The sequence below is a fragment of the Phocoena phocoena genome, chromosome 9, assembly GCF_963924675.1.
Source record: "Phocoena phocoena chromosome 9, mPhoPho1.1, whole genome shotgun sequence".
Classification (NCBI taxonomy): domain Eukaryota; kingdom Metazoa; phylum Chordata; class Mammalia; order Artiodactyla; family Phocoenidae; genus Phocoena; species Phocoena phocoena.
In genome coordinates this window covers 25,794,589-25,813,576 of record NC_089227.1, presented here as the reverse complement: position 1 = coordinate 25,813,576, position 18,988 = coordinate 25,794,589, and the positions used below count along the sequence as shown (strand labels likewise).

At 33.6% G+C, this 18,988-nt stretch overlaps 1 protein-coding gene across 1 annotated transcript in view; it reads left to right on the top strand.

Moving 5' to 3' along the window:
* The window catches only part of PCLO (piccolo presynaptic cytomatrix protein), a 366,488-nt gene that overhangs the window by 313,845 nt on the left and 33,655 nt on the right, over nucleotides 1-18,988 (top strand). The window contains exons 21-22 of the mRNA XM_065883956.1: nucleotides 13,696-13,837; nucleotides 17,855-17,928. Of these exons, the coding sequence (XP_065740028.1) occupies nucleotides 13,696-13,837; nucleotides 17,855-17,928 (216 nt within the window). The remainder of the gene's footprint in view (nucleotides 1-13,695; nucleotides 13,838-17,854; nucleotides 17,929-18,988) is intronic.

Below are 18,988 nucleotides of genomic sequence, written 5' to 3'. Positions count from 1 at the left end.
ATGTCACAGTAGTCAAATGCTTCTCTTATTTCACTCTATTTTTAATTATCATGATTTAAGTATTCCTATGATAGTTTGTCCTGGTTTTCCTAGATGTGGGTCTTAAAATTTGCAGCAAAATGCATTTAACTCCCTTTCTTTGAATAATGCTCTAATGGATATTCTCATACATTTAGAATAGTTCTTCACATTGTGCAAAGTGTTTCATCACCCATTTTCTCATTTTGTCGCACCTAGTGGGTGAGGGATTCGTTGCAGATATTTTCATTTCTGTTTTCTGAGTGAGCCATCAGAGAGTCGGGGTGTGCGTGTGGCAGCATGACTGGTGAAGAACACGTACCTGGAAATTGTCAGAATTGGCAATCTAACCCTTGTTTATGACCGCACCTAATAAGCCTTTGCTTTTTAAATACATTGGCTCCTTTGAAATCAAACTCTCCTGATTTCACTAAAAACAATTGTCATTTACTTATTTGCTATTTACACTCCAGTCCTTACAAGTGATTAGAGGTTGCTAGAAATTATGGCGGAATACAATTTAGACTTGGTCTACCTACTTGATCCTCTTTTCTGAAGGCTGATAATTAAGCTGCCACAAACCAGGGAAGTAAAACCCTCCCACTGCACAAGCCGAGTGCAGCAGTAAGCAGGCTCTGTAGAGGAGGCTGTGTGTACATCTGCAGTCATTGCTATCAAGGGTGACGAAATTGTCCCTAAAGAGCTTTTCATATATATATATATATATATATATATATATATATAAATTTATTATTATTTTTTATTTTTGGTGAGTTTTTCAGCAGGTTTCTGCTTGAAGTAGCAGAAAATATGGGTCAGGTAAGAATTATGGAGTAGTAAGAAAGGAGGAACTTTTTCTCTCCCTCCAGGGTTTAGTTGCATGCTAGGAAACCTGAAGGACAGGATTTAGACAGATTGTGCCAGATCCTCCTGATACCTAAACAACTCTCCATTTGTATTTAGAAATCCCTGGAAATGTTTTTTTCCAAGCCAGTTGGTTTGGTGGGATATAGGCCCGGCTGTTTTAGGAGGTAATGCCAGCCAGGGAAAAGAGTTTCAAAATAGGTTGTTTTTTAAAACCATACCCAAACTAAAACAAATTGAAGTATTTTTACAACCTTGAAAATTAATTTAGTTGCTATGGAATATATTACATTTTATATATATATATAAAGGGCATTTTTAAATTCCTGAGCTGTTTTTGTTTGATGCTGAGATTTTAGGTAAGCTTTAAGTTTAGAAACACTCATACAGGATGGATAGAAGTATCCCTCCACCCTGGGCAGTAAGATGAGAGCTTGGAGAGGTTAGTAAGAAGATGAATCATTGACTGAGTTGTGTGAGGAACTATGACTGAAGGTCCCTTGTTGTGGCCGAATTGTAGGAGAAGGTCCTGAAGCTACTTCCACAGACCGCTGCTGGAAACTCCACTTTCCGTAAGGCTCCTTTGCGGCACCTGTCAAAGAAGAGTTTCCTATCCATATTCCCGTGGTGAACTCTGACTAAGCCATCTCTCTGTGAGAGCTGCTGTCTTGGGCAAGTGGTATGGGTGGCTGGGTTGGGAAACAGGGCGGGCACTGGGAGTGGAGAGAAGTGTTGGTTACAAAGGCAGTAGCTGATCAGTGGTCCATTCTCTTCGGACCGGAAGCAGATGATTACTTTTGATCAGAAGGAATTTGGCGTTCTCTGTTTCTGGAAAGGAGAGGGTTCAAAAGGGAAAGAAATCAGAATGAGATCATTTGGAGGTGAAGTCTTCTGGAATGTGTGTAAGAGGTTAATAAAAACAGACTTAACATTCCTCATTTCAGTGTGTTTGTGCAAAGAAAAGAAAGGCAGCAAAGCTTTAAAAAGGAAACTTTGGATAGTTTAAAATAGAAAGAAAACAAACTGTAATGATGTGAACACAGCAAATAGCCAGCAAAAATCTGAGAGAATCAAATTGGATTTCAGCTTTCAAAGTTTTCTGCCTATTTCTCTGGGGGCAAGGGTTGTATTTCTTTGTTGTCTCTGAAAATCAAAGTGTTCTTCTAAAGTTTTGGGTTTTTAGGAGTTTCCGTATTTTCTTAGAAAGATTGGTTATGCATTTTCAACTCTTTCTATAGTCATTTAATATTCATTGCCAGAAATATCTCTGCCTCACATGCAGAGGCACAGACAGTAAATATATAGCTCTGAACATATGACACTCTCTCTTGTTTATGCACCTTTCCTCCCAAAGGTGAATTCACTGACGTATCATCAATGGATACTTTTGTTCTTTTCTAGTAGTAGCCATGAGTGTGTCAAGCCATCCACGTAAGGAATTACTGGTTCATACTGCAGTGTGCCTTTGTCACGTGATCTAACCAGGGGCCTATATGATTGAGCGGGACTATTAATACATGATCCGAGAAGAGAAAGGCCTAACTTTTAACATGTCAAAGTGCCTTAAATGCTATTTATGACATGTCTTTAACAAACTTAAACTTATTTTTTGATTGCAAATTATTGTATTTCAGGTTTAAACAAATTTATTTTTAAAAAGTTAATTTACCAAATTACCAGCAGAGAGCAGGACCCAAAGCAAATGAGACAGGCAAGTAAATGCTGATGGAGGAAAGAAATGAGAAGCATGGAGCGTGAGAAGGCTGATGGGGACACTGCGGGACCATGGACAGAGGGTGCAATCTGAGCTTGGGGCTGGGAACGTTATCGCCTGGGTAGGAAGGATCCTGGAACTGGGTGAAGTGCCACCTGGGGAGAGGCGGAGTAATGCCGAAGGCTAGTAGGTAGCTACTTAAAAACATTGCCTAATTCCAGATATCTATCCATGAATTGCTTGATTTTTTTTCCCACTTTTCATCAGAATGTACTACATTATGTAAAATCATGATATTTCACCCATTCTCTGTTGTGCAAGATAATCTTTGGGAGGGAGGGGGACATATGGGGACGGGATAGGATGAAAGGAATCTTTATGTATAATGAGTCAGACCGTGAAAAATAGCCTTTTTGTTTTGTTACTTTGTTGAGTCTGTAAATATATATTTTAATCATTGAGGTGACAAAACTTTCGGATTTCTAAGGAAAACATTTCCGCAGTATTTTGATTGGGGTATTACGGTTTTCAGATGTATAAAGAGAAATAATGCAGCTAGAACCATAGCTTTATACCTCAATGTGTTTTAAAATACTGAAAGATAAAATTAATTAAATGATCATTTGAACAGAAACTAATCAAAATATTAATAATACAAATCAAACAAGAACAGATAAGTTTTTAAGAGGAAAATGTTTGATGAAAATCAGGAGGTAGGAATTCCCTGGTGGTCCAGTGGTTATGACTCCACACTCTCAACTGCCAGGGGCCCGGGTTCAATCCCTGGTTCGGAAGCTAAGATCCCACAAGCCTCAAAGTGCAGCCAAAAAAAAAAAAATTAGAGAAAGTGTCAGGAGGTAAGTCCCTATTTCTAAACATAAGAAAGACAATGGAATAAAATTTCTACTTCTCCTTTATTCTTAAAAGAACACAGAAGCAAAATTACTTTTCCTCATTAAGACATTTGAAACTAAAAACCACATTATTTTAAGTTCTGTAGATCACATTATTTTTTTTCAGAGATCTTACAGCTTTTATTTTTATTTAAAAAAATCTTTGAAGTATAGTTGATTTACAGTGTTGTGTTCGTTTCTGGTATACAGCAAAGTGATTCAGTTATACATACTGGTCACATTATATTTTTATCTGACTCTTTAGGTAAAATGAGGTCGGAATCTAGAGAGAGAGAAAATGTAATTTTTATACTACACAATTCAAATTTCTTTCTATATGGATATATTTATACTTTCTATATATACTTTTAGTTTCTTGTAAAGCATTCTTATTGCTACTGACATTTTTAAAGTAAATAACTACTTTGGCTCCATCCAAGTATTAATGTACAGGAAAATTGAAGAGACTATGTGGAGAGAAGCCGTTTGGGGAAGAATTTGCATTGTTCATGCCTGCCAAATTTCATTATTTACTCTGGATTTCTGTGTAATATAGTTTTTTGTGGGTTTTTTAGGCAAAAATAGAACAGACAAGCAAATTTTTATGATACACATAATATTTAACTCAGACCTTATAATTCTAGAGTTGTGAAGTTCTGGGTGAAACAAATTCTGAAGAAGCTTAGAGAAATTCAAAGGGTGATGATAATAATAATAAATCTTTTCAAGTAAGGCGTTAGAACTTGATTTTTTTAGTGCAGAAAATAAAAAATAAAAGACACCATAGAATGATTGTCATATATATACTGGTTTAAGATGATTGTCAAAAAAGGTTGGTGCTAATTATTTCTTTTTTTTTTTTTCATTTTCACAGTTCATACTTCATTTTCATCACTGTAGATGTAGACCAGTGATTCTCAAAGTGTGTCCATTGATCCCTAGGTGTCCCAGAGACCTTTTCAGGACTCCACAAGGTCAAAAAATTCTTAAGACTCTTAAGATGTTATTTGCCTTTTTTACTCTCATTCCTTCCTTAGTGTGCAGTGGACATTTCCTACATTTCCATGAGATGTCATGACATCATTGCTCTGATGGCTAATGGAATATGTATTTGTCAACTGCTTATGTTAAATTTTTCTTAATTTTGAATATGATAAATATTGATAGATATAATTCACATAAAGTGAAGTTCTTTAAGAAATTCAACAATATTTAAGACTGGAAAAGGGGTCTTGAGACCAAAATATTTAAGAGCCACTGATCTATACCTGGGTACAATCATAATTTTATCAATAGTCAATGATGTTGGATAATTAGAAATTTCTTACAAGATATAATTATCATATTTGCCTCTAAATTTTTTATGCCTTTTATATCTTGTATTGCATTTTGGGACCCCTACTTTCTTTTCTTATTTAATGTTAATTTATAACTTAAGATTGACAAATGATTTTTCATTTTATATTCTTATTTTAAATATTTTATTGGGCATGATTTAGATTAAGTTATGATTATATGCCCATTTTCATTATTTACATTTGCAGTTTGACTGGTAAGTTGTCTGTCAACTTTAATCAAGTTGTTCCTAGCCTAAGGTAGAATGAAAGGGAGTATTATAAAGGTAGAATACATTTTATTTGTGTCCTTATTTTGATGATAAAATTTATTGGAAGAACATTTATAAACTATTTGTTTCTTTAATCTTCTATTGTATTATCTATAGTAGTGGTCCTATACTTTGCAAATTCATTGTTGGCATAAATAACAGTAGAAACACTGAAGATCATCACTTTGATTCAAATTTGAGGAAATGTTAAGCTTCTTACCTCTTACTTAATCCTTGATCCTTAATTTCAAACATATAATTTATTGTGTTTTTAAATAATTAAAGCTAAAAGGGGAATTCTGAAAATATTTATCATTTACAGAAAATATTATCTGAATTACCCCTATTAGTTGCTCATCATTTATTCACATTCATACACACAGTTTTTTTAATGAATAGTATGTTTCAGAAACTCTTCAAAGTGTTAGTGATTCTGCAGTGGACACAATAGACAAAAATCACTGTCCCCATAAATATCCCATCCTAGTAATATTTATCAAATAACGGATTAAAGATATGTGGGGAAAATTTGAAGACTGACAAAAGCATGACTTTTGTCTATCTTCAACTGAAATTGAAGTAGAACGTTGCAGTTAGTCATTGACTTAAGTTTATATGCACAGACACCATCATGTTTAGAAATATGTGAAAATAGAATTATTTTGTTATTTGTTCTGGTCTGGTTCTCTCTCATAATCTTTACAGTTCACTGGGATATAACCAAGTATAGGAGGAGAGAAAGTGTTTGAAAATTTTCTATTTGGAGAAGGTAGGAATATTAATGAAATTAATTAGAGACGTTGTATTCCATGGGAATGGACAGGTGTTTACCAAATAATTGTCCAAATTCCTCTTTACTTTATGGCCACTGACTACATTTGAATGATATGAAAAATAATACTCAGTGTTCGTTGTAGCATTAGCCATGTAAATCAGTATGCTATTATTAATTTGTATTTGTTTACACTGGAAATGTCTCCTTTGGGCAGGATTTTTATATAAATCAAATTATTTGGATTCCGTTTAAAGGTAACACCCTTGTTATCTTAGTATTCATGATCTAGGTGATCAGTTTCAGGATTATATAAGAACATTTTTCAAAACTATTTTTATAATTACTTTCACTCAAACAGGACCACTTGTTTTGCAAGCAAACTGTGAGAGAGAATATTTCAGTTTCAAAGGAGAATGAAATAAATATTGAAAAATTGAGTTGCCCTTGAAAAATTGATGTAGATCTTGAAGATTTTTTTCTGTCAAATGTACTTCTCCTTACTCTTAATCTTTTAAAGGTAAAGATTTTTACTGTGTTATTTAAAGGTAAAGATCTTAATTGTGTTAGCATTTTTTTAGCACAAAACCAAAACTTGGTCCTTGATAAACTCTTTGTTCATTCTATTTATTTGGACATAGCTAGAATTATAAACTAAACTTATTAAAGATAAAATGAATTTACTATCTTTGTGATGTCTTAATCAAACTCCATTATTTACTCTGAAATTTTGGTCCCCACTTAAACTGTATTTATTTGAAGTGTCTTCTTCCAAAATAAGTTCTGAACCAAAAACACCTTTAGAAAGGAAGACACACTTAAAAGGCGACATTATAGCATAAATGCAAGAACTATAGTACACTGAGCCATCACATATTGTATTTATGTAAGAAAAAAACCTTCTCTACCATGATATTAAGCTAACTTTACTCTCATTTCAAACACGTGTTGTATTGAAGTTATATGCTATTACTTTTGTTCCCTAAAGTGATCATTGATCCTATTATCCATAAAGCTAGGGCGTGAATGGGAGACACCTGCAAAATAGTGATGCATTAGATCAAAAAAGATTGAACTGATTATTAAAATGTCTTGAAAAAGTCAGTTGTAAGGCCAACGTGGATGGAGAGGGAAGAGTGCAAACATGATTTAAAGCTTTACCACCTTTCCCACGACATAGAAAATAGAGGCATCGCATCTTCCTCTCCCTCTCTGAAAGAAGCTACTATGTGAGTAATATGGAATATCTTGAGGGACATATTTTGATTTTTATAAGTTTGTTGTAACTTTCTGATATATGTAATTATTTTTTCTGAGTGACCAAGCCAAGTGTTAGTGTTAATTTCATCCTCAGCGACCCTGGGAGAGAGGTAATATAATCACCAATAATTTTTCATTTAAAAAGTATTTCAGTGACATCCTTCCTTTCACTGACCCCACCTAGGGGTTTACAAATGACTGATATATTGTAGAAATCAGAGTTGTCTATTTTAAATACTTTTATTTGTGAAAACTTGTAATTTGGAGGTATGTGAACATTCCTACAAATAGTTGTATTGAAGCTACCTATGCCATTTTTCTAGTGTCTTCTATTAAATTTTTCCAAATTGGATAATGAATATACTGAAGTAAATTCAGAAAATAGTATATTAAATTTCTAAAGTCCTTGTAAGATGCAACACCCCTTCTTAATACCCCTGGATGATAGTAGAAAACCTAAAAATGTTATTGCACGTAATTCAAGGGGAAAACTACCAACAGTGCTGGTAACAGTGGAAATTAAAAGTTGACATTTTTCAGGGCTACATCCAAATCCAATCAACAAATGAGATAAAACTGCAAAGTCTCTTTAGTAAATATAACAACTAAAACAACAGCAATAATAAAAGGTAGATAGATAAATAGAATGAAAGGTAAAGGAGATAAAGTAGAAAAGGTCACTAAAGTTAATACCAGCTAAATTAAAGTTAAACTAGCTAAAGAACCAAAAAAAAAAAAGCATGCTATAAGTATATAATTTCTAAAATAGCCAGGTAGTTATTTCAGTTCCATCATTATACTATTGGAATAAACAAAAGAATTATTGATTGTTTTCTCTTAATTTCAAGCAGTTGATCCTAAAATCCTATACATTGTATCTATGAAGATAATACTAATACTGCATCAGCCAAGTAATTTGGGAAATTACAGGTTACCTACATAATAAATTACTCCTGAAATATTTGGAAATACCTTTGAGCGAGACCAAAGATATAAAACCAATGGAAGTGAGGCTTCATACATTCCAAGCACTGAATTCTAAGGTAGGTAACCTCTCTTAATTTTGAGACAATTCAGTATGATAGAAAAGTGGATGAGCACTTTTCAATTTTGATTTGTGACCTGGAACAAGTCACTTAAAACTTTCCAGGACTTAGTTTTTCTATAAGCAAGATGATGGTTCTGGAACAGGTTATCTTTAGAGTCCTTACCAGCTTTTAATTTCCGTGATTCCACAATTATAAAATCATCTACAATTCTGATCCGAGACTTTGCTCATGGTGCTGCCATCGTGTGGTAGGCACAGTGATAGTTCTGCATTTTTAAAGTATGTATATATAGTAGAGGGGAAAAATCAACAGAGCAAACTAATTGAAGACAGATGTTCAGTCAAAGAGACACTACCAGGTTTAATTAAGGTTAGCCACAGAGGAGTAATAAAACAAAATGTTTTCTAACCACCTTAGAATTAAGGCAGCTGCAGAAAATGAAGAGGTCAAAGAATAATTTAAAACAGATTGAATTGCCTCACTGAAAATAAAATTCGTTTACCTGAAATGCCCTCTCAATAACTGAGTCACAAAATTATTCAGCACGCTAGTATTTATTCTTCTAGCATATAGGGACCCTCTTTGTAGGAGTGGACTTATTCCATCTCATATTTATATGATACATTCTTTTTTCTGGTTGGTACTTAATAGTACAAATAAAAATTCAAAAAGGTAGGCCCCCCAAAATGTAACTCTTTAAGAAAATGGCTCCAAAAATGTTTTTCATTATTAAATAAATCTCAATTCTAATGTAAAATAAATATTTTCATATGTAATACACAGGTGCATAATACAGGATTTCTGAAATTCTGATTTCAAGATTTGGAAAAAGCAGATAGAATATTTTTTCATTGTTAATTTTGAAATCATAAAATTATGGAAAGTCATACTTAGTTTTAATGTTTTAAAATAATATTTTCTACAAGAACATAGAGAGACATTACACTGAAATATAAACTGAAGCTCACCATCTGTCTGTGAACCAAGAGGTGCAATCAGCCTAAGTGCTAGTGTCTGTATTAGCGCCATCTAGTGCCTCCCATGGAATGTTATCGTACAAATGATTTTGTCACTTCAATTTAGAAATATATATATAATATTCATGGTCTGATATGAACTTTTTTAATTCACAAGTCTATGCTCTCCCATGTTTCATGTATTATCATTAAATATTTCAGTCAAACCAGTTTTGAGGGAATTGGGATAACAGAACATCTGGTTGAGTGATCACATTTTTATATACAGTATGACAGATTAAAGTTGAATCTCTGATTTTAAAAGCTGCCAAAAATAGGTTACCCAAAATTTCATTGACAAGGAAAGTGGGGTTAAAAAACTATATTGTGGTATCTTTGATGAGGTTTTTTTGATTTGTATCAACAGAACTGGATTAAAAATGAGAAATCTACTAAATCACTCAGATGTTTTAAGTTGTTTGGTTAAAGGAAAGAATTATTAATATGTTATCATTATTATAATTTTACTATCAGTTTATTAAATATTGCTTAAGCATAGTCCCAGGACTAAGCTTTTAAGAAGGCTACCATGGAGCTAACATAGGTAGGTTCTGTTTCCAATAACCACATGAATGTAACAAGTACAATTAAAGATAGAAAGTGACAATTGCCATAAAAGACAAAAATTATGTGCTATGAGAGTCTAAGTATAGAAGTTCACTTCTGATTGTAAAGATGAGGAAAATGTATGAAGCAGGTTCTATCTGAGCTGAGCCTTTCTGGATGAGTATAATTTAGATATGAGAAAGTGACAGGGTCAGAGGAGGGTATAACAAAACTGGTAAGAAGAGGCTTGGCTAGAGCTCAGGAGAAAAAAAGCCAAACTATAGGGATTCAGAGTGAGTGGTCTGAATGGGCTTCAGTGAAGGGTATACAAAGGAAAATTATGGGAGGTATATATGGAAAGAAGCAGGCGATAAAGGACGTCGAGAGGCAAACTAAAGAATTTGACTGAAATCGTGAGATGTCTTGAAATTGCATACGATCTGGCCTCCAATATTAAATCCTAAAAGCACTTTATTCATTAAGAAGTTTGCAGTAATACAGATTTAGTTCAGTTTAATTGAGTTGATGGTTTCTTATGTGGGGGCTGATTCAATTAAACGAAATTAGCAAATAGACGTGTTGTTTCAAGTAACTGAAAAAGAACTTTTAAAATATTTGGACTCTTAGCACCAGCTTATCAAAACCTCACCATTTCTGTATTTTTAGTCTCATTTTATGCTATGTATATATAGCCCTGTACAGGGAAGATCCACTTTGCATTTTAGTTTAAGTCATTTTCAGAAACTAACTGTCAGGCTATCTATCTCCACGCTTACATACCAGGTTAAGTATAAAAAAATTCAGTCATGCCCCAGATGTTTTGAGATAATGCCTAATATCTAGACTCATTTGAATTATTCACCTAACCGCCCAAAATTTCTTTAGATTCAGCATTACGTGTAATTTTGTTTTGCAAAGATGTTAAGGCAGACTTAGAGTTATTCTGAAATATGTATATGTTCCCTATATTTAGTTTTCTTTCTTGTAATATTTCTTATAAACTATGACTTGTTTGCGTTTAAAATATTGACGACACTTGCACGGGTTTTCCAAATGAAATTTCTTTTCACCTAGGCAGTATGGCAAAACTGGCTTTCCTTAAAGTTATTTCTATCCTTGTTCCTTTTCTATTATTATATTGTTTTACATTCTGTTCACATTTCTCAAATTTCCCAGAAGAGGAATAGAACTAGAAATTGCGTCAGGTAAAATCAAAGTTTGCAAAAGAAAAGATTGGATATTTTGATATGTAAATAAGAAGACATCATTTCTATAATGTGGATATTTTGATATATTGTGAGATTGCTCTGGGATAAAAAAAAGTTTTAAATTAGTAAAGATAAATTGACTTTAAAATTAATGTCTATTAATTAAGGTTTGTCTTTGAAAATGGTATATTGAGATTTTCCAGTTGATGAAATTAAATTTTTACATTCAATATCATACTAAAAATTATTAACAATCTAGTAGGTTGTATTATATAATGACAATCAAAAGGTATGATAGCTTTTCCTTGTTTACAATCAGTTGACTTATCTGACTCATGTGGTTGGTTATACAGTTTAATATTCTTTATAATGTTCATAATTTTATATCAGTCATATTACCTTTACATTTTTTACCTTATCCTTTTGAAAGGTCTTTAACACTATATACGTCAGCTGGGTTTCTTCTACATAAGTTGCAGAAAATATTAAACAAACATTATGACTATTATTCTTTTCCTGGAAGTCTAGTCCTATGAGTTACTCTTAATTCACTGGTGACTGGCTATGTAACAGGATTCAGACCCTTTTCTAACTAGCTATTCCCAATTTATAGATACTTGATATATAACTGACTATCAAACGTTTCTTCCTTCTCTATTCTGGGAAAGGAATCCTACTATCACTGGAATAGATAGTATGAAAATTCCTGGTGGCTTTAGAGAAACTGCTAGTTCAGAAATAGAAGGGAAGAAGTGAGGAAAAGCTAAAGCCTTTGCAAGACTTGATCCTGGCTAATCTGATGGAGAGTTTCCTGCCCTCAGATGATTTCCCTCACAGTATCTATGCTTTTCACTTTATTTGGGTATATTGGTTAAAACTCCACCCACCGGATTGTCATTGTGTTTTTATACATTTACTTAAGAAAAATGTTGATAATTTAGAATCATTAAATGATTATCAACTCTTTACCCAGTTGTGTGGATCGATCCAACTGCTTGAGAAACTCCTGAGTGAACAGGAGGAGAGTATTTATGGAGGAGAGAGACTCTTAAGTACTTTTGCAGCCTAGAATACATCTAAAATTAGAAGAGAATCAAGGTGAATTCATTGTCCGGGACTAGGTGCGCTGTTCAGTGGGGAACAGCCATTGACCATAAAGCCCTGAAGAAGAGCTTGGGGGTACAGCAAATTAAATCACAAGACAAAGAAGAGTGAGTTCCAGTTTTATCTCACTCCTCATAATCACAGTCTTATGAGGGGGGCTTTACTGACCCCATTATTTTAAAGTGAGGAAACTGAGACCACCTAGAGTTAACTTCAGCAGGAGTTGGGATACAAAACCAGATCCGTGTGACCAGAGCTTATGCTCTTAAACTCTGACCATGTGTCAGAAGACAAATGACAATTTCAAAAATTTGCCTGGAGAATCTCCGCCCCCACAAAAAAAGAGGAAACACTTGCCTTCTGTTTCTTTTTTTTTTTTAGTTATTTCTGAGATATACATTTTTTTTTTTTTTTTTTTTTTTTTTTTGCGGTACGCGGGCCTCTCGCTGCTGTGGCCTCTCCCATTGCGGGGCACAGGCTCCGGACGCGCAGGCGCAGCGGCCATGGCTCACGGGCCCAGCCGCTCCGCGGCACGCGGGATCCTCCCAGACCGGGGCACGAACCCGCGTCCCCTGCATCGGCAGGCGGACTCTCAACCACCGCGCCACCAGGGAAGCCCCAGATATACATTTTAAAGTAATAACTAGAATTATGATTTATAACATTATACCAGAACATATAAGATTTTTAGAAATTTCATGTAATGTCTGAAACATTTATATTAACATATTTCCATACAAATAACCCAAAGAAAGCTTAGCATTAGTTCTTTTGTTTGTTTGTTTGTTTATACTGCAGGTTCTTATTAGCCATCAGTTTTATACACATCAGTGTATACATGTCAATCCCCATCACCTACACCTGCCTTCTTTTCATTCCTTTTGCATCAGAGTTTCCTCCCAAATCTCTAATCTAGAACTCTGCTAACAGTATTACCATTCCCTGACTGCATAATTTATAACACAAATTCATAACTCTTCTCTGGGAATATGGATTCTTATATACAAAAAATCAAACTCATGGGTTATTTAAAACAAGTCCCAGTCATAAACTAGGACGTGCCTAAGGGGAAACAAATACCTTCAAATTTAAAAACCTGCTGGAGGTAGTTGGTAGAGCTACATACAAACAAGTCCAGGATTTTCAGTCATTTCCTGAAATTATCTATTCTATTTTGCATCTTCACTTCTCAGGAGAAAAACAAATTACTGGTTATTAATATGGGAAATAATTAAGCAATTTTCACATATTCTGTCATTTCTATCTACCCAAGTCTTCCTAAATTCCTTTCTCCATGAAATAGCCACAATTCTTATTTGTTTGCCATATCGTTATTGCAATACTCTATAAAGAAATCACAAGTAATAATAATACTATTTAACTCAGTCTAAAAATGTGATGGTTGATTCCTAGAAGTTAATCTTTTTTTTCTTTTATATCCAACAAAAACAATCAAGGGCTTTATTGTTGCCACTGCGAGTTACTGGTTAAAGAAAAGAAAATGAAAGGCAGGTTAAGAGATGTGGAGTTCTTGCTAGAGCTGTTTCTTTACACCCGTAAATGAAGAAACATATAAGTATGCATTTGGATATCAATGGGAGGTTCATTGATTGACTGTGGTGTTGACTCTTCCCACACCATGCAGCCAAGCCCACCAATCACCGGCCTGCAGAAAGCTCCGTGTCCACTGGCTCCTCGGGCAGCAGCTTTGGCAGTGGGTATAGCGTGGACAGTGAAGGAAGCAGCAGTACTGCAGGGGACACTAATCTATTTCCTATTCCAAGGATGTAAGTGGTGGTTTGTTTGTTTGTTTTTTCCACTGGGAAGTTAACAGCCTCATGAGTAAGCTTTTCTTAACATTGAAAAGGAAATAACTAGATAATTATCCAAGTCTGAGTCAGTGTCCCTGGAGGACTTCAGCTGTTTATGCCTATGTAAAAAATAGACTGTTCAGGAAAGATTGGATTAACTTAGTGAATTCTAAGCATGAATGCTGGTCACCACCAGGACTACTTAATCAGTGCATTCTATATTTAATAGAAAAACTGCTAAAATAATAATAACAGCTATGCCTGAATCAAGTTCAGCAGCAGTAATACATGGCTGCTTTAATCGCATAATGTATAGATTAATTGATTTTGAATCAGGAGATATTTAAACATATTTAAAGAACTCATGTATCACATTCGAAATAGCACATTGGGCCACTCATATAGACTTTTCAACTATAAATTCCTCTACCATTAAAATGGAAGACTTTGAAGTGGATCCATATTTTCTAGAACAAATAACAAGCAGGACATAGGTCCCCAAATAGATACTCTTGGAATAAAGTTAACTTATAATACGTTAAGCCTCGAGAAAATCATATTGCAAATAAAATGCAAAACTAAAGCAGACTGTATTTAAAATGTGTTAGAATGGGTTTAGTCATATCGGTGGCAAAATCTAGCAGCATCCAAGATAAATATGTTATCTCTATTCCAATATCAAAATCTAAACTCCCTGACTTTCTCCAGTAACTAGTTTTCTAAGTTTACAAAAACAACATTGGGCCATGCAGCTCCAGGATCTAGCCCAGGGTGAGTCCAGCCTGCTGCCTGGTTTTGTAAGGTCTGTGAAGAACTAAAAACGGCTTTTGCATTTTTAAATGTTTCCCAAAACCCCAGAAGAATAGCATTTTGTGACGCATGATAATTACATGAATTTGAAATTTCAGTGTCCATTATTAACTTTTACCGGAACACGGCCACACCAGTTTGCTTATGTGTTGCCTAATGTTGTCTGCGCTCTAGGGGCAGACTTGTATAATTACAACAGGGACCATTCAGATCATTCACTGTCTGGCCCTTTGCAAAGTGAGTTTGAAGATCCCTAGTCTGGGCCCTTGTTAGAGGGTCTTTTTCATTTTCTCCGTTAAGTGAAACCATCTCTGGGAGTGGAACTTCTATTTCTCTTTGTTTAAATATCACGGTTTTTTTATGAATCTTTCCTTCTGATCCCCAGAATAGTTCTAATATTTAGATAATGGCTCACGTTTATAAAAGCAAAATAATGGGGAAAATGGATTTGTAAGGTGAAAAATGTGTTTATTTTGTGATTTTCGGGTTACATTTTTCCTACTTAAATTGACTACTTATTGGATTATCTGTCTATTTTTTTTGAGACCTCGGCTGTGGATTCAATGGAGTTATTTGTATTTAATCAGTTCTTTTTATATTGACAGTTATTTCTAAAAGGAGTGTGATCTCATTAGTCCGCAGACTCTGATGATCCAATTTAACTGAAGAGAATTTCTACAAATTCATTACACTCCTCTCTCCAAGCTGTGAATATCATATAAATTTGTAAAGGTTTTGCACCACACATCACTTACTACCCTTCCAATTTATCTGTATCTTTCAAAATATATAATCTAACACTGATGATAAAGTTACAACTTTCAGAGCATAAAATACATTATTTCCACAATATCTGAATGTCTGAAGTGGAAGTAGATTGGTTTTTTTACATACAAACCACATTTCAATTTTGCTTTTTCCCATTTTCCTGTTTCTCTTGTAAATCAAAAGCTTTTAAAACTGTGTAGGATGCTTTTGTTTTTGCCATATGAGCACAAAGAAAATTCCCTTTTCTAAAGCATTGCCGGATATAAGTAAAAAGCAGTATTTCGTGGTTCTTTTCTGTCTCTCTTTGTATCTGACACATGTTTTGCTTGGGCTAGCATAAGTATTCAATAACTATTTGGTGATTGTTTAACAAAGATAAATTATAACCTGTGCAGTCAGAATGTCCTGAGATGAAGATTATTTATTGGGAATTCAGAAAAATTGCATCCTTTAAGACCCACACAGTTACATTTCCTTTGTACTTCATTTAGCTTCACAGTGCTACAAGTTTTCTGTATAATCTCAGAAATGCACCTAATACACATTTTGGCTAAATACCAAATGTTAAAATCAGTTTTCATTAGAAGCAAATACTGCAGCTGAATAGCATCATTAAAATATGAAATGTAGCCCTCAAGATCAAATAAAAATTATCAAAAAATTTTTTATTACAATTACTAAAAATTATACTTATTTTGTTAAAGTTTGGCAAAGTATAAGATAGTAATTTTTCAGTACTCTCATCTACTCGATTAGCACTACTAAAACGATCCTCACTTTCCATTGAGTTTGGCTCAGTAACAAGGTGTGTTTTGGCCCGCTCTGCTTGTATCGTATACTGCTAAAGGTGAGATTGCTATTAAGTTATTAAGCTTTCTCCATGTCTAATCCTGGCAGACAAAGTTAATTTTTTTAATTTATCAGCTGTTTGTCTCGAATCTCATTGAAGTAATTACACAAATTGAAGTTTTGTGCATTGCTTAATCAAGACTTTTTTGTATATATTCAGATGCAAACTATATATAATTATAGATATAATTTATAACATTTCTTCATGCACTTTATCCTTCACATAATCACTTAATAAAAATTTGTGTTTAAAACTTTGACCTAGGATTGTCATCTTGGAACAATGTAATGGCTTTCAAGATAAAATGATTTTTGAATTTACATCAGTTCCTCTTTCGTTACGTGCAGAACCATTTCAGTAGAATGATGGGAGGATCTTTAGAGCAGTTTTCAAGTAAGATCTAATTGGAGTCTTAAGCAATAAGTATGGTTACATTTTCAGCTGGTTGGGCAAACTAAATATTTTTTGTGAGAGTAAGAATGAATTGTTAGTAAATACTGATGTGTTTGAATTATTGTGTAGAAAGTCTAGTATCAAGACATTCCTTTGTTCAAGCACCATTTTTAACACTTAAGCATTTTTATTCCATTTTTTTAGAGCATCTTATATAACTACATATAAAGGCAACTTCCAAATCTTTCGTACGCCATGTAGCTTTTTCTCTGAAGAAATAAGAAGTGACCTATTATCGTTTGGCTCTTACGTTATCAATATTCTGAACCCACAGTGCTCAGAGTATAATGAATTCTTCATTTGTTTGGCCTTCGAAGAAGTTTAAGGCTGAAATTAAAAACGGTTTGCAGCCTTTGGCTGAATTCTAAAGCTGTTATGTACACATCTACCTATTAGTACTTTATATTTATCGAATATTAGGATGTTTCAGACACTATGCCAAGCACTTACATACATTTTCCATGTGATTTTCCCATAACCAAATGGTAGCTCATGTTACTATCCTTAAATTACAAAAGAAGAAATAGTCTTCACCAGATTGAAAGATTTACCTTACATGATGTATAGCATAAAGTAGCAAAGCCAGAAGTAGAAACCAAGCTGTATGACTTCAAAAGCCAATGTGCTACACACAGCTGAAAATACAGGAAGGATCTGAAAGAAATAATAATCCATGTAATTATAGTATTATATTTATAAATTATTCAATGCAACATTTCCCTTCTCACCAAAGGATCTATACAACTCCTCATAACGAAGTGTGAATGTATAAGAAACTCTTCTCCTTCTTGAGTTAAAAATGGCAGAAAAAAAAAAATTCTAAAACAAAATTTGAAGATTTCATGATGGTCATGTCTTTGATAAATGAGTCCATGAACAGGACACCGAATTTTGAGGTTCTATGTTTGGACTCAATAGGAATGATAAACAAATTTCCACTTTAAAATTAATATGATATAGAGTGATTTATTGTGTTCGTACAACATTTGCCATTCAAGTAATTTGTTGCAGGTCTGAATATATGATGTCATTCTATTTTTTCAAACTTGGACTCCTCATTTGCATTTAGGATTATAATTGAATATATAAACTTTTATTTCCTTTTTAAACAGAGGAAAGATGGGGCAGAATGGGCAAGAGACTATAAAACAGCCAGGAGTAGGCGTAGGACTAGCAGACGCTGAAGGTAAGTTACAGTTTACAATACACTGGATTTTGGTTGTATCTGTATGCTATACTGTTTGCTTTGTTTTTGTTTTAATATGAATGTTAATTTCTAAGTACTAATACCAAAAGCACTAGGAAATAAGTCACCATTATCCATATGATCTATTAAATTAGAATGACTTTGTCACTTCATTTAACATTCATATTTAACGTTTAAGCACTTTGGGGTACTACAAATTTTAAAGGGAAAGAAGAATGAGGATTACAGAATGAAACTTGAAGACTTTCTCTGGGAAAAAATATCTTGAAATTAAAAAAAAAGTTTTTGTTTAAACTACTATACAAATAGAAAATCATGAAACCTCATTTAAGTCAATGGCAAGCCTTAAAAATGTGGAACTAAGAGGAAACTCATGGTGTAAAAATCTTTTTATAGAAAAAATAATGGCTGAACTGACTTTTAAAGTAAAAACTTAATTTGAAATTAAACTTTGTTTTATTAAATAGTATTATAAATGTATTACAAAATGCAAAAAAAATCCTTTTCTTCCACACATAATCAGTATCTCTAAGGTGCACAATGACTTTTCCTTCGTTTAAAAAAATTTTTTCCTAATGTTTTGATAACATCTGATAGCACTGGTATACATCATGATTTACACTCTCAATAATTTTAACTATTGTAAGTACTTAACACTATTCTAAGTACTTTTCACATATTATCTCATTTAATTCGTACAATTGCCTATGATGGTACCTGGTTTTACATGAAAAGAAACTGAAGTGCAAACATCACACAAGGTAAGAGCAAGTGATTGAATCCATGAAAATGACGCCAAATCACACGCTATTAAAAAGAATGATTAATGGCATGGTACCACATGGACATTCGATGAGGAAATAGGAAACCCAGATTTAAGGTTCAAATCTTGTCTTGAATGGTGACCTGATCTTTCTATCTTTAGAAACCTGATGTGAAAAATGCTGGGTCTAAGTGATGCTTAAGTTTCCTAGTGGACTTAAGTAGATATCACATATTTCTGGTTCTACTAAAAATTTTTATTTGAACTCATTCAAAG